The 16,605-nt window shown below is 49.4% G+C and overlaps 1 protein-coding gene across 1 annotated transcript in view; it reads left to right on the top strand.

The window, feature by feature from the left end:
* Positions 1-15,542, top strand: part of DSCAM (DS cell adhesion molecule) — a 718,205-nt gene extending 702,663 nt beyond the window's left edge. Inside the window, exon 33 of the mRNA XM_073231316.1 lies at positions 13,149-15,542. Within this exon, the coding sequence (XP_073087417.1) occupies positions 13,149-13,501 (353 nt within the window). The 3' untranslated portion in view covers positions 13,502-15,542. The remainder of the gene's footprint in view (positions 1-13,148) is intronic.
* Positions 15,543-16,605: the final 1,063 nt, after the last annotated feature.

Here is a 16,605-nt window from a genome sequence, read left to right on the forward strand (position 1 = left end):
CCCGTGTGGCCCTCATGTTGGCTCTTGAATCAAACTAGACTCCAAAGAGCTTCAGTGCCAAGTACCCCCACCCACAGCCCTGCTCTGTCTGCAGCCTCACCACCCAAGGGCTGTCGCCCTGCTGCTGGCTGGGGTATGGGCTCGGTGGCACACTTCGTTCCTTCGTTCCTCTCAAGCAGTTACGTCACTGTCCCTCCAACTCCTTTGGGTGGGGCAACTGTGGCCCCATGCCTCGGGCTTGCATTCTCCTCCTGTTTGCACACCATTAAAATTGGATTTTGAAATTCCTATCATGAATTTTATTCCAAGAGCTTTGGAAAGGGTGTCCTTTCAAGTGCAAGGATCTTTGATGCTCACACATGTGCACATGCATGCATGCATAACACACGTACACACACACATGTGCACACACACACACACACACACACACGCTATGTCAGTTGCTCTGTCCTCGGCCCTTCTAGAGACAGCCTTGCTGCCCACTTCCCAGACTCCCGGCTTCCCTTTCTTCCACCAGCGTGCAGTTTTTGGGTGCCCACACACACTGGCCCTGCTTTCAGAGCTGAGGAAGAAACAGAAAAGACCACCCACAGACCCCACTCTGAAAGAGCTTACCTGCCTGGGATATGCAGCTCATTACATGCTGGAAAGAGAAGTAACTGGGGCAGAGGGTGAAGTCTACCAGGGGCTAGAGAGGACGGGCAGCAAAGGCCTCCAGGAGCAGTGAGGAGGGAGCTGGGATCTGAACAGTGGACAGGTAGAGGGAGCCCAGAAGGGAGCCCGAGGAGGTGGTGGGTAAGGGAGGGGGAGGAGCAAAGACACAGGCCAGTGGTAGGAGTGAGCCTGACCTTCAGCACATGGAGCAAGAGTCCCCTGGGAGCTGCCAAACAAACAAACATTCTAATAGGCCCGTAGAATCTAAAGGTAGAAGGACTCTGGGACATGTTGCTATTCATACCCTCCTGGGGTTAGTCCTAAATATTCAGATGCACTCATCCTGGCTCCCTGCTAGGAAACAGAGCCTCTGATGTGCATGTGCAATTTCATCTTCTTAAACACTCTCTTGTCATTTTACTCTGATGTCCCTTGGACGTGTGTCCCTGTGGACCAAAGAGTGATGGTGAGACTTGTCCTGAAGGATCCGAGCTTGGAAGAGCTCATGTACCCTCTAAGCCCGCTTGCCTCTCACACCCACTATTTACAGGTGCAGGAGCCTCCTAATCTTTCCTGGGGCCCCTGCTGATTTCCTACAGCGGTAGCTGCTGTTTGCATCCATCCGGCTGTTTGTCCTTCTGTTCTGGCGCCTTTGCTCTGACTTCTGAGCCCCTTAGACAGCTTACCATTTTCCTCAGTCAGCTTGCTGGGGCTCAGCTGTCATGGTTGTGAAGCCTCACAGGTGTGAGCCTCACCTGTCAGGTGTGAGAGGTGAGGAAGAGGCCTGTGTCTAATAGACCTGGGAAGGAGAGGCAGGAAGCCCCTGTGTCATGCTGAGGGATCAGAAGGAAGCTTCCAGATTCCAGGGCTGCAGATGACAAGCAAAAAGGCTCACCACAGTGACTGAAAATTCACTGCATCTCCGGAAAAGCCCTGTTAGAACACAGATATTTTACACTCATTTATTCAACCCATATTTATTGAATACCTTCTCTGTGAAAAGATAGTGTACCAGGTATTATCCTAAGACATAAAACTGCTAAGCTATTAAGCCAGCACTTCCCACAGCCTCCTTCACATGTCATAATAGCAGGTAGTATCATAAACAGCAGACAAAGCATCCTGAAAACACAAGACAGAGCAACAAGGAGGGCCAAGAAACAAGGTGAAACCCATCGTAGAGAAGACAGACTCCAGCCCGTCCCCCACGCACATGCACACAGCCAGACCATGTGCAGCCCAGCGCAGTGCCATGCTGAGCCAGGAGCACCTTGAAGGGCCTGAACATATGCCAAAAGGTAGGAAGAAGACAGCAAAGACTGTTGAGTTTCAAGGTGGCCTGTGTGGATAGAGCTGGCACCGAGTTCTAATGCATTCGATGCTCCAAACTGGGAAGCAGCAAGCCATGGTTCCAGCGATGTAGTCAACCCTCTCATGCTGAAATCCCTTGCACAGTTTCTCACCACTCTCAAGATAAAGACGTATGAGGCTCTGAGAGGCCAGCCCCCTCCTCCTCCCCAGTCATGCCTCCTGCTCTCTGGCCTCCTGAACTCCACAAACGTGTTCCCTCTGCCTGGAAGCCTTGCATTTTGGGTTAACTGTCCTGTGGAATGGTTCTGGATGCGTACGGCTATCGAGGCAGGCCTGCCAGCCTTGTGGAGGAGCAGGTGCAAACCTGCACCTAGAGCTCCTCCCCAGAGGTCCCCAGCATGTGGGTCCCTGTGGGTCTCACATGGGGGCTGAAGCTGTCTCGGACCCTCATGGACCTTCCCACACGGGGTGTTCCCCAAATCCCTGCTAACGAGTTCTGAGCCTGCCTAAATGCCCGGGCAGATTTTCCAATCCTGCCTTTATTCAGAACTACTTGCTTTCAGAACAGCCACGCGCAGCAGCAAATGCAGAGCCCCACTCCATCCCTCAGCATAGTTTTTTAAGTTCAGCAGTGGGAGGATGGGAACACCAGTTAGCTCTGAAAAATGCATGAGGCCCCTTAGGTACAAGCCAAGACTGGTAATAGAGTCCGTGTACATGCTCCTCTGGTATCAATCTCACATTACTTATTTAGGGTTTTTCCTGGTTGCCTTTTGGGAGTGAAGATTCATTTACCAAGAGAGGTTCATTTACAAGTTTTCATTACTATGCTGCAACATTAATATTAAACTAAAAAAGTGTTAGATCTCTTCTGCCTCTGCTATGGGCGGGCTACACGCTCCCCTTTATCAGCAGCTCTCAGTGCTGGAGAGTCAATGCGAGTCTGATCTGTGTGGCTTTTATTGAAATTGCCAGAACTCAGGGTGAGCATCCTTTGCTTCTTTGTGTGTCAGTGTCCAGCTCCATCCAAGCATAGATGTCAGCCTTGTTAGGAATTGATGTAAAGCCTTTTTAGGTGGCCCCAGAGAAGATTCCAGCCCCTGGGGACTCTGATGCACTTTCGTTCGCACACATTTGCTACACGAATTTATTGTGAAAGCACATGCATGTTTTCACAGTCACTGGCTAATGAGTAGTATGTAGGTGGGGGGTGGGGGGCCACCTCAGTGTGCCTCGGAATGCTAGGCTCCCAGAAGGGCATTCATTTGTCCCATTCTTATCCCCAAATTCCTGACACGGATGTGTTTACCCAGTTTCCATAAATGAGATAGTTCAGAGCATAAGAAAGAGTCTTTTAGACTCAAAGGAACCCTTGGAAATGACTGTGCCCCTTCACTTGACTAACGCGAAGATCTCAAACTCAAACACAGAACAATTCAGCGGCAGAAGCAGGATTTCAACGCAAAGCTCCGAACTCTTACACACACTCTTTCCGCTGCTCTAAGCTCCCACCTCATCAGGTGAGGCTGGAAAAAGCCCTCCCGGCTGCCATTCCATCAGACCTGCCCCTAAGAACTGGGGCCGTAACTCCTGTGGGCCAGCCGAGGCTGGGAAGCACCATGCTGTATTCTGTTTTCCAAGTAAAATTAAAGCGACCTAAGGACCCACTTGGAATTATGATCTCTAGACATCTAAACGAGGGCTTCTCGGCAGCAGCACAGTCAACATCTGAGGCGGATCATTCCTTACGGCAGGGGCTGTCCTGAGTGTTGTAGGACATAGAGCACTGTCCCTGGCTCTGTCCACCAGAAGCCACAGGTAGCCACGACCCCCAATATGACATCCAGAAATGTCTTCAGACATTGACACTTACCCCCGGAGCAAAATCATCCTTTCCCAAGAACCTCTGGTCTGGACTTGAGGCATTTTTCCCCCAGTGCATGCATGGAGAATGGCAGGAACCTCTGTCTGAGAGCAGGTCCATGGAATTCATATCCATTATGGATATTCTGAATCAATTCCTTCTTGTTTCGTTTCAGTATTGATTTTGCCATCCTTCCTCCAAAGCTAAAACACATTCAAACTTCCCATGAGTCTGAATATATTGAAAAAGCTCAGGAAGCTTTGCTTTCCTGATAGGAAGGGGGACTTTCCTGGTTTTCTCAGGTTTAACACAGTACTTTTCACACAGTGGGGCCGACCATGGCTTGAGGGTCCCATGGGAAGAGGCAGGCAGGGGCTTTGAGCTCTATCTGCTGAAGGGTGTGGGGCCACCAGGGGATCCATGCAGGCTCAGGGCTGGATGTATGGAGCTGTCATGGCACCAGGGACGATGTGGTTGCGGAGAAAGCGGTAAGTCTTACTAAGTGTGAACTTTCAGAGATTAGTGGCACTGAAAGACCCCAGAGGGCAGTGATAGGAGGGTGAGAAATGGACCATTATGTCAAATAATAAGGGGTAACATTGAAATAATGACTAAATCACCCCTCATCCCTAGAGGCACAGGTCAAAGCAGATGCCTGGGCTCTGGCCAGCAGAGGGGAAGGGGTGTAGCCTGTGGTCTGGGGGGCTGGGTACTGCCCATGATCTGGGGTCTGGGGGCCTGAGTACTGCCTGTGATCTAGGGAGCTGGGTGCTGCCCATGATATGGGGGGCTGGGTGCCCCATAATCTGGGCTCTGGGGGGCTGCCCATGATCTGGGGGTCTGGGTGTGGCCCGTGATCTGAGGGACTGGGTGCTGCCCATGATCTGGGGGGCTGGGTGCTGCCCGTGATCTGGGGGGCTGCCCGTGATCTGGGGGCTGGGTGCTGCCCGTGATCTGAGGGACTGGGTGCTGCCCATGATCTGGGGTGCTGCCTATGATCTGGGGTACTGCCAATGATCTGGGAGACTGGGTGCTGCCTGTAATCTGGGGTCTGGGGTGCTGCCTGTGATCTGGGGGACTGGGTGCTGCCCGTAATCTGGGGTGCTGCCCATGATCTGGGGTGCTGCCCATGATCTGGGGGTCTGGGGCTGCCTATGATCTGGGGACTGGGTGCTGCCTGTAATCTGGGGTGTGGGGGGCCACCCCTGATCTGGGGGGCTGGGTGCTGCCTGTGATCTGGGGTTCTGCCCATGATCTGGGGGTCTGGGGGGCTGCCTGTAATTAGGGGCTGGGTGCTGCCCATGATCCGGGATCTGGGGGTAGCCTGTCATCCAGAGGGTTGGAGACAGCCTGCGATGTGGGTCTTGGGGAAGCCAGTGATCTGTGAGGCTGGGGGCAGCTTGTGATCTGGGGTGCTGGATATAGCCTGTCTTCCGGGGGTACTAGGTTTAGCCCGTGGTCTGTGGGGCTGGGTGCTGCCTGCCCTTTGGGGGTACTGCAGCCTATGATCTGGGGGGCCGCAGGCTGATTAGGCAAAGAGAGAGAAATGCCCAGAGTAACGCAGAGGCCCCGGGCACGTGGTCGGGCATTACTGGGACCAGGCGCTCTCCTCCATGACCTGGGTCCGTTCTCACAGTGCCCCCTCGCGGTGCCCTCTGTCCCACTCCTCTCTGCCTCATCCGTGTGACCCAGTGGGTGGGTTTCCTTCCTGGCTGCTTGTCATCTTCCTGGTGGCTCTTTGTCTCCCTTTTTCATCTCTGCCTATTGTGGGTCTGCACGTTGCTTCCATGTGTGTGTGTGTGTGTGTGTGTGTCCATCTCTCTGTCCCTCCCGCTCACCCCAGCCCTGCCCCATAACCCCCAGCCCCTCTCACCCCATCTGGTCCAGCATCTCAGCCCCTAACTTGGGGTCTCAGAGCTCTGCCTGCCCAGGGGTGTCAGCCTCCTTCACCTCGCCCCCACCCTGCATCTCTGACACAAGGGCCATCGACCGCAGAAGCAGAGCACAGTGGGGTAACTGTTCTTGGCATACAAATGTGCAAATGAAAACCACAGAAGTCGGTGGACAGAGTGTGCCCCCAAGCCCCCATGGGACTCCATTAGCCCACTGCCATCCTGTTTGTATTGGCGCTGGGTTCGGGAAAGCAGCTAACTAGAAAGGTGCAGGAAGTGTGGGCATCCAGGTAAGCAGGGTGACAGGAGCTGTGGGATGGAGCACCAGGCCCAGACCCCTCCCCGCACAGCTCTCCCACCCCCACCCTGCCTTGCAGGCCTCATCTTCCCCTGCAGCACCTGCTCAGCCCTCTGTTCTCCTGGCTCTGCCTGTCTGCCACACACACACACACACGTGTGATCTCACACATGACACGTACGCACTCCTCCCTCGCTGTCTGCACCCCGGCTGCCGTGCTGCACCCTGCTAGCTCCCTGCCTCTTCCACCTGCACCCTCTCTGGCTTACCTCCTCCCTATGCCTTTTATTTCATGGATGAAAGTTTCAGCACAAGGGAAAACAAGAAAGAAAGAGACAAAGTGGAGAGGTGAGCTGAGTGAGGCAAAGAGAAGATAAATAATAGATGATGTGAATCCTTGCCAGGAGCAGGGGTGGGCCCCACTGTAGCTGGTTTTACTGGAAACAGCGCTGATCCTGGGACAGGACTATGCCTGTGTTTGCAGATAGGGGTTTACACACAAGGACATCAGTGGGTTCGTGTACCTGACAGACGTGACTCAGGAGTTCAAAGCTAAAAAGATCCTCGAACTTCTCCTGGGCCCCTGCTACTTTCAAACACATTGCAGACCTCCAGGGATCCTGGCTGAGCAGCTTCGGGCTGTTTTGCTGCACGGAGCCAGAGAGGGGTCAGCAGCTGGGCCAGGTCAGCTGGGGAGGGCTGCACGGTGAGGGACCTATGGCGAAAGATGCTTCAAAGAAGTTTCTGTTCCCTCCAGGGAAGACTCCAGAAAGCCTGGCCTGGCCCTGAGGGGCCCTTTGTCACCAGCTGGACAGGGGTCCACTTATCCAGGGAGCAGATGGCCTGGGAGAAGAGACACTGTCTTGGCCTCAGGAGAGAAGGAAGGATGGGTGACAGTCCAGCCCACTAAGGGGCCACTACTAGTGCAGAGCTTGGTGGGGACACTGTAATCATGACTGTGTCATTGGTCGCTAAAGAGAAATGGCCCCCTTTGCCTGGCTGATGTGAGCAGAGACTGTTCCCCTACAGTAGAAGTGTCCGGAGGAGCTTCATGTGAGGTCCCCGAGCCCATCCCAGCCGAGAAGAAGGGGCATCTGTGTGGTGCCCTGTGGCTGCTGTAGCACAGTTCCAGAAATGGGGAGGCTTAAAACAGCACATGTTTATGTCCACACAGCCTGGAGGCCAGAGGTCCAAAATCAGGGTGTTAGCAGGGCTGTGCTCCCCCCAAGGCCTCTAGGGAAGAATCCCTTCCTGCCTCTCCCAGCTTCTAGAGGCTCAGCTCCTTGGCTTGTAGCTGCACTGCTCCAACTTCTGCCTCCATTCACGTGGCCTTCTTCCTCTTCTCTGGGTCCCAGATCTCCCTCTGCGATTCTCTTGTAAAGACGCATGTCATTGGATTTGGGGCCTGCCTTAAATCCAGACGATCTCATCTCAAGATCCTTAACTTAATTACATCTGCAAAGACTTTCTCCAAATAAGGTCACATTCACAGATTCTGAGGGTTAGGACATGGACAAATCTTTCCGGGGGACATTAACCAACCCCCTAGAGACAGAAGCCAAGTATAAGGAAGAGCTGGCAGCTCGTTCCCTGGCAGATCTGCAGTCCATACTTCAGATCCAATGGGAAGGGAGAGGTCTGACAGAAACGTTCACATGCACTACCTAATTAAATCCTCACCACCACTCTTCGTGGCAGTCTATTATTCCTGGCACAAATGAGGAAACTGAGCCCATATCCAAACCAGCCAGATTAAATACAGACAACATCACCCAGACTTCTCGTAATTGCCACCATTAGAGTCATAATTTGGTTTCTCCCAGTGAAGCAGTCCAATGGCGGGCAGGCGTTAAGAGAAGCAGGTGTACCAATATCCAGACTGTCACCACACTTTCTCATTTTGTTTCTCTCTTTCTGGAGTAATAAGTGCATGAGTTGTCTCAGTACCTGCAGGTGTCTGAAGAATGTAGAAGATGGACAGATGATTAGAGAACCCAGTATCCCAAAGTGGTCCTGGAATTAGCACATGATGTGGGATCTTACTGGACACAAAGTGTCTTTAATAAACAAAGCTCACCACCAATTATTCTGGTGCTTTCTTCCTCATAAGTGCATGAATTATTGAGAGAGCTCATTTGCAAAATTCACACTGTTGATAGGGCCACTTTTGGTGCTAATCAGAAAATACCTACTGTCAAAAGAACTAATTAGAGCATCGTACAACCTCATAAACCATTGCCTCATAAAGCAACCTCATAAAGCAAAAAACTGGATCACTCCAAGCCACTGGATATTCAGAGATACTTGGCAGATTTGCAGTCAACAAATACAAGTAGCCCTTATGTATATAAAGATATGGCCGAGCTGTTTCCATCACTGAGGATTTCCAATTCTCACCAATCTTTTTCAGCTTCCCTATCCTCACCCTTCTGATCACTAAATCTAAAGTCGGAACACCTGCAGGCAGAGGGCAATGTCATGGGCTTTGTCTTTTGATTTCAATCACATCTGTTCCATCTAATCTAGGACCTGAGTATCCTGCAGTCCAGCTGGGACCAAGATGCTATTGCTTTTTAGGGGTTTAATAAGCCCTATTCATTCAATGGGGAGTTGCTGGGATAGAGACTCATTCCCAGATCCATTGTAACACATTACAGATATGTCAAGTGTTCATGATTTAGTTGAGTTTCAGAAATAACATGAGACAGTCTCGACTTACATTTTTAAATAAGCATGGAAGTAAATGAACTCGACATTTTCTCAAATATTTGAACAGAAAATGAATTTTTAAAGTAATAGTCATGTAAATAATAAAAAGGCAAATTAATATAATTTCCTTATTAAACTCTTAAGAATAAAGACAGAGAATCACTTCTTGGAAATTGGATAAATAAAACATCCACCAGTTTCAAAGTTGTTAAATTAGGTTGTGTTGATTCATATACAAAATGTTCTTCAGCCAAAGTTTAGTTTTTAGTGGCAGCTGTTAATGCTTCCAGAATATTTGTTTGCAAAATAATTAACCCCCAATAGAGAAACTGAAGCATACATCCACTACCGTAAGTGAAGATTGGTAATTTTAATGCCATCATAAAAGGCATAAGGGATATAATGTTTCATTTTTTAAAGTTGTATATTCCCACTTGTTTAGGAGCAAAGCTAATACACGTGGCAAAATGGACCTGTACCTTCAACATTAGGGTCCATAACGCCTGACCTCATGCCATCACTTTTTTCTAAGTCGAAGTCCAGATACATTAAGTCACCAAAACCCTTTTCATAATTGTGCCAAATTCTGTAATGTCTTTCTCCAAGAGGACTACGGTCAGTTTGTTGTCAGGGATTCATTATCAATAAGGCCTTCCTTTGACCCACGTCACTGAATGAAGCCAACGGGAAATCAGAGTCCCTCTGGTTTGAGTGAGCCAATCTAGAATGTCCCTGGGGCCATGGGAGTGAAATGTGTGGTAGAGACATTGATGAAATCATGTCATTACTCCCCATCACTCTGTGGGATAAAGACATCCTGAGAAAGCCAATGGGGAAATGCTAAGTGATTCTTGCACTATAAATACCAAGTGACATGAGAGTATAATGCAAGGACACAGAACTCAACTAGGTAATGTGCCCCAAATTAGGTCACTGTTCATTTTATCCTGGGGGGAAGAATCTTACAGAAAGTAATAGCATGAAAATTCTTATGCCCATTGAAATTGTACAAAATGTGTTTTCAGCCGCTGTCTTGGTATGGGGTCTCGTTTTCCAATTTCTCTGAGCAGCACTTCTCTGCTCTTTTACTGGTTATCCCCTTCCAATGAGTCAAGTTGAATTTCCGAAGGCTCTGGAGTTTAAGTCACTGTCTAAACACATGCAGTTTCCATTCCTTTGTTAGCACGGCCAGAACTTCATGGTAAGGGGTTCCTCGACCCCAACTCTGTCCTCAGAGCTCAAGGGCCCAACGGGAGGCTGAGACAGGCAGGATCCACAGCAAGGAAAGCAGGGAATATTTCAAAAGAAATGAGAACTGACAGTCATTTTAGATTGAATATGTTAAGGAATGGGTTATGCCCTAATATGTTATTAAGATTAAAAATGCCCCCAAGGTACCTCCTCCTGGGTGTCCCCCAACCACATCAAACAGCATATCTGAAACCAAACCCATTGTCTTTTTCCAACAAAATATGATCTTTTTCCAATGAATGAATGGCCCCACGGCTACCCGGTTTCTTAAGCCTGAAATCTGAGGCAGTGGTCCCTAACCACACTTCCGCCTCACCGTCCCACCTGTCGTCATTTCTGAAGCCCTCATCCCCAGGCCTCCTCACCACAGCACTCCGCCAAAGTCTTCTGAGCTCAGGCCTCATCCTGGCTTCCTCACCTGCACATCCTCCTACCCGGTCTCTTGTCTTCAGGACCGCATGCCCCCAGCCCACTTTCTAACCAGAGCTGCCCACCGGATAGGCTATAAAGGAGTGACAAGTGAGCTCCTCAGCCCCCAGGAGGGTCAGAAAGAGCTCCCGGTGATCATCCCAGCGGGCTGCACAAACACCCCTTGTCTGCATGTGTCTTGATGTGAGAAAGGTGGGCAGCGCTCGCTGGGTGATGAGCACTGTCTATTGCCAATCTGCCTGAAGATCAGGTTCAGTCCAAGACCAAGCTTCAGTCCAGGGGAGTGTTGGGTGCAAACTATGTCTGGCGGCTAGGTCCCAGGTGTGGTCGTGTACTGCAGGGGCAGGTGACGCGTGTTAAAGCCTTGAACCAGGGTCATGCAGAGGGGAACAAAAAGGTGTCAGGAGACATTTCACAAGAAGAACTGACCTGAAGAGGAAGGAGTCAAGCAGGCACTGAGGTTTCAAGCATTCATTCTGGGTGGATGGGGATGACACTAAACAAGACTGGGCACACACAGGGAGAAGTGATATTTGGGGGCACGGTTGGCAGCGTGTGCAGGCCTTTTCAAGCTAGATTTGTAGACTGTGGCATTGTATATTCAGGATGGACATTTGTGGGGAAATGTCTAGCAAAGCATCTGAAATACAATATTTGGGCTCAGGAGAGAGAAAAATGAAAAGAGTAGACATGAGAGCTATTCATAAAGAGATGATGGGAGAGAGGGCAGAGCACAGGCCCCAGGGAAACCCTGAGTTCAGGGTGGGCAGTGGACAAGGATCTGTAAAGGAGACCAGTGGCAGCCAGAGAGGCAGGAAGAGATCTGGGAGCACAAAGTGCATTGGAAGCCATGAGCTCACAAAACAAAAAGATCAGTGGCATCAAAGGGTTCTAGCCGGAGTAGGTGGAATGAGGCCCAAGAAGAAACCACAGAGTGTGGCGATTAGAAGGCATAGTTGACCTTCAAAAAAACCATTTCTGTAAAAAACCAGCTCTGCCAATTTACCCTAAGAATGCAGCAGCCCAGTTTGAAAAAGACAGATGCATCCCTATCTTTATCACAGCACTATTTACAATAGCCAAGAAATGGAAACAACCTAAGTGTCCATCAGTAGGTGAATGGATAAAGAAGAGGTGGTACATATACACAATGGAATATTGTTCAGCCATAAGAAGAAAACAAATCCTACCATTTGCAACAACATGGATGGAGCTAGAGGGTATTATGCCCAGTGAAATAAGCCAGGCAGAGAAAGACAAGTACCAAATGATTTCATCATATGTGGAATATAAGAGCAAAGAAAAACTGAAGGAACAAAACAGCAGCAGAATCACAGAACCCACAAATGGACTAACAGTTACTAAAGGGCAAGGGACTGGGGAGGATGGGTGGGAAGGGAGGGATAAGGGCGGGAAAATGAAAGGGGGCATTACGATTAACATGTATAGTGTGGGAGGGGCACAGGGAGGGCTGTGCAACACAGAGAAGACAAGTAGTGATTTTACAGCATCTTACTATGCAGGGGTATGTGGGGGGGACTTGGTGAAGGGGGAGCCTAGTAAGCATAATGTTCTTCATGTAATTGTAGATTAATGATACCAAAATAAAAATAAATAAATAAATATAAATAAATAAATAAAACAAAAACAAAACAAGACAAAAAACCTGGTTCAGATTTCCAAGAAGCAGATGCCCAGGTGGATTAAGGATGCAAAGGATTTATTGGAGAACTTCTTAGGAAGACGAGAGAGAAAGAGGGAGTGGGAGCAGGGGGTACTGTCCAGAGGCCAGGTTACACATCGACACCTGTGAGAAGACAAAGGGACGGAGGATGGGCAGGCAGAGCCAGAGGCTGCCGTGCACTGTGAGCAGGCTGAGCCAGGACGCTGGGGACCCTGCCTGTTCGGGAGCCCCCCGCAGGGGCATGGCCATCAAGAGAACCCCATGGGCTCAGGCAGGGCTCAGGAGGCCCCCAGAGGACTGGCCTCCAGGCCTCAGTGTCCTGGACAGCCAGCCAACCTTCTCCCCCAAGCCGGTTCTCTTGAAGGAACCCCAAGGGGGCATTTGCAGGACATCGCAGAAACCAGAGTGAGTAGTCTGGAGAAGGAAGTAGGAATACTAAAAGTGAGTCTCAGCTGTTCTTACCTCTGCACACCGCGCTAACTGAAACAGAAGACACGCACCGAGTTCCGCGGGCAGGCCGCTCCTGGTAAAGAGGCCCTCTCTCTGGATTGTCCCCAAAAGAGTCCCAGAAGCCCAGGAACTGCGTGGCCAGCCCAGGTCCCTCAGCTATGGGCCTGCTGAGCCTAGACTAGCTCTGTTCTCCTTTCCTCTTCCCTCCTCAAGCCCCCTGGCCCTCCGAGCACTTCTGATCCCACACAGGGTTCAGTCCATCACATTTTACACCCCATGTTCCATGTGGCTTTTGAGGTGTGATTTCCCAACCATCATGGGGTTTCAGAGGATCTCATTACCTCTATTTCTCCAGTTCAAGTGTGACATTAAGAGCCTATGTTGTTAAATGTGTGTAGAAAAGCTGCTGTCCCTGTACCAGGTGGGACAAATGTGAGGATGGCTCCGTGGCCTTCCAGTGGGCCCCGCTGGGCCAGGAAGAAGGCTCCCAGGTGCAGGGACGTTTCCATCTCTGAGCCCTGAGGGGCTGATCGCACACACACAGGGCCACTTGGTGCCTATTGGCCAAGTGACGGCACTGGCTAACTGCTCTGTGTTTCTTTCCAGGTGACCTCATACATTTGCCCTCATACCTTAGGATGGACTTCTTGTTAAACCGAAGCGGTCCAGGCACCAGCAGGGACCTGAGTTTGGGGCAAGCATGCTTGGAACCTCAGAAAAGTCGGACCCTGAAGCGCCCCACGGTCCTCGAGCCGATCCCCATGGAGGCCCCCTCCTCCACAGCCTCCACCAGAGAGGGACAGCAATGGCCACAGGGGGCCACGGCCACATTACCTCAGCGAGACGGGGCGGAGCTGGGACAGGCAGCTAAAATGAGCAGCTCCCAAGAATCGCTGCTCGACTCCCGGGGCCACTTGAAAGCAAACAATCCCTACGCCAAATCGTACACCCTGGTATAACAGACAGCATGACTGGACAGCCGTTGTAAATACAATTTAAAAAATTCAATCAAAGCTACCTTTTTTTTACGGAATTCCAATATTTATAATTAAAGAAAATTGCCAAAATATATTAAAAAAAAGAGAAAATACTGAAACCACAGACAGTGCAAAGACTCTCCTGCTTTTTTTCTGTCTGAGTGTGAGCTCCATCTGCCTGGGCATCTGATTTTTTGGGAAAGAAGTCCAGTTTTATGATCTTCACAGGCTATTGCATTTTTACCGATTTTCTACAAAGTGCATGGGGGACTAATTCAATCTTCTGACTGGAAGTTCTATCACACAAGATTCAAGAAAGAAAACAGGGGAAAAAGAATTACCCTCTTTGTGAATTTAAAAGGAACATCGATTTGGGGGCGGGGGGAACCTTAGTCACGTTTGCACACCTTTCTTTCCCATTAGAAACTGGGTCCTCAATTTGACCTTCTTCTGTTGTTAATTAGGATGAGTGCCATCAGTGAAAGGGTGGGGGGGAATCGGTTTGGTTTTCCTTTTTGTTCGTTTTTTAATTTAATGAGACACTCTTTGCATTTTGTCTAAGTGAAATAAAAAAGGAAAGGTTGTCGGCCTTTATTTTGACGTCTACTTCTCTTGTCTCCCACTGGTTGCTGGGTCTTCCTCCTTACTGATACCTGTGTTTGCAAATACCAGGACTGAACGCAGAGCCCGGCTGCATAAAGCAGAGAGGAGACCAGCACTCTTGACGCCCTGAGCATGGCTGGGAAGAGCACAGGAGGTGCCGCAGACCTCCGTCATAGTGAGGGGCTGGCCAGGTTCTCTAAGCCCCCCACTGCTCCTTGCCCTCCCACGGCACCGGGCCTTCTAGCTAGACCAGGCACCAGCCAACCCTGGCCTACAGGCCAAATCTGGCCCACTGCTGTTTTTATAAATAAAGTTTTATTGGTACACAGCACCATTTGCCATTCGTCTATGCTTGTTTTGTGTCACAAGGGCAAAGTTGTGTAGTTACAGCAGAGTGGTATGCCCTGCAAAGCTGAAAATATTTGCCATCTCGCCCATTCACAAAAAAATGTGCAGAACCCTTCTTTAGAGTCCCAAAGTTAGCCCCAGCTGGCGGGAGAAAGGAACAAAGACTACAAGTCTATGTGCCCTGCCCACCGGGACCTGCCACCACCATAACTGGCACGTAAATGCGCAATAGACCACTGCTGTATATGTTGACTCTGTACCCAGAGGAAACCACGTCAACAGTAAATGATGTTCCTCTGAAATCTAACTTTCTTTTCCTTTCTCAGTTTAAATTGTTTATCATGTGGCTCATCCCAGCAGAGAACTTACTTTTTAATTGTATGAACTGCATTCTTCGTCCCATAACCCATACACAGTGTGTGTTAGAAAGAGCATAGGATCCCCCCCTCCGCCAGCCGCCACATCCCATTCTCTTAGGTCTCCATGTCAAAGGTTTGACATTGACTAAAAACTCCATCAAATTCCCATGGCTACTCAGTTGCTCAGGTAACAGACTGCACAAGTACCTTCCACTCCCTTAATATTCTTTACAGGCTTCCGTCCCAGCCACCAGCACAAGCTGGTAACAGCACCATCTGGGAACATGTTCAGAAATTTCTTTCCTGTTCTCCCTCTCTCCCTCCACTTTTCCATCACTTCTTCCTTCCATATACTTTCCAGGCAAGCCCATTTGCCTGCTTAGGTGCAGTGACACTGAGCACCTGCAGAACGGGTCCAGCATGTCAAGACCACCTGGTGGCACAAATATTAGAGGATTCCATGGACATGACATGTGCATTTTTTTCTTGCCATAGTTTCAAAATTTAAACCATGTTGATAGCTTATTGTTTGCAGCCTTTCAGAGTCTCACAGACTGCTTTTTTATGCAAAAGAAATGAAATGCTACTTTCTGGGGAAAAACATTAAAGCTTTATCTTTCATCAGTCTAAAACATATATTTCCAAAACTATTTTGAATTTTGTTTTTTGAGTTTTTCTCTCAAGCTGTGGAAAAATAAAAAAATTCTACATCATGTCTGCTTCTGGAGTGGATTGCTTTCAATAACCCTGCCTTGAAAATGCTTCCTAAAATGAGTTTGACACACAGGGACTGTATCCAACAGCCTCCCTCCCTACCTCTCATGAAGGGGCCTCGTATTAAAGTCCACAGAGAGATCCAGGTCTATGCATTAAAGGACCACCCTGTATTAAAAAGACCATTATTGAGAGTAATAATAATGAGTTTCCTCTGGACCACTGCCTGTCTCTAATCTGATTTATAATGTCTCTGAGATGTCATCTTATTAGCCTAAGTCTGCAACCAGATTGTTGTGTCTTAGAGGAGTGACACTCGATGAAGTCTTTATCCCCTGGCCAATGACGGTAGGGTCAATAGACAATAGCTCTTGGGTCAGTGGACTGTGTTTCCTCTGAAGCATCCATCTGGCTGGCAGTCTGAAAAATCCCTACCTTCCTGAAATGGGCAAGGGCTTCCCTTCACATACAACCAGTAAGCCCCCCAGAGCTCCTGTATCTACAGGAACCCCGGTGCCTCCGTTAGTTCACGTGTCTGCCCGCCCACTTCCTTCTAGCCATATGTGCCGTGACTTCCCATGCAGAGGAGAGGGCAGCAAAATGGCAGTGAGAAAACATGGATGGGCAAGATGTAGACAGCTGGTCACGGGCTAGACCGGGTCAGTGCTAGGCCCTCATCTCCATCATCTCTGTGCTCTTGCTGCAGAGAATCTTGATAATATCCTCAGACAAAGAAAACACACTGTGGCTTAACTTGCTCTTAAAATAAGTGACAGATCACCATTCAGTTAAGGCTCCTCTGCTTAAGGTGACTTGGGGAGACTAAGTGTCAACAATTTCTTATCTAGGGGTCCTGAGCCCCATGTTGTTTTACCACCCATTGTTCCAACATGACCTGTCAAACAACAGAGTCAGGGGAATCAAGCTGTCTTCAGTTCTTAGAGACACAGCTGTTGCCGTCCTAACGGGCTTAAAATGGGGTCTTCAGGCCTATGTAAAACTGTGCTTGTCTGATCTCATAGGTTCGAGGATAAGATTCTTGAGTAGCGTATGGAATTTCTG

The sequence above is a fragment of the Manis javanica genome, chromosome 3 (genome assembly GCF_040802235.1).
Source record: "Manis javanica isolate MJ-LG chromosome 3, MJ_LKY, whole genome shotgun sequence".
Taxonomy (NCBI): domain Eukaryota; kingdom Metazoa; phylum Chordata; class Mammalia; order Pholidota; family Manidae; genus Manis; species Manis javanica.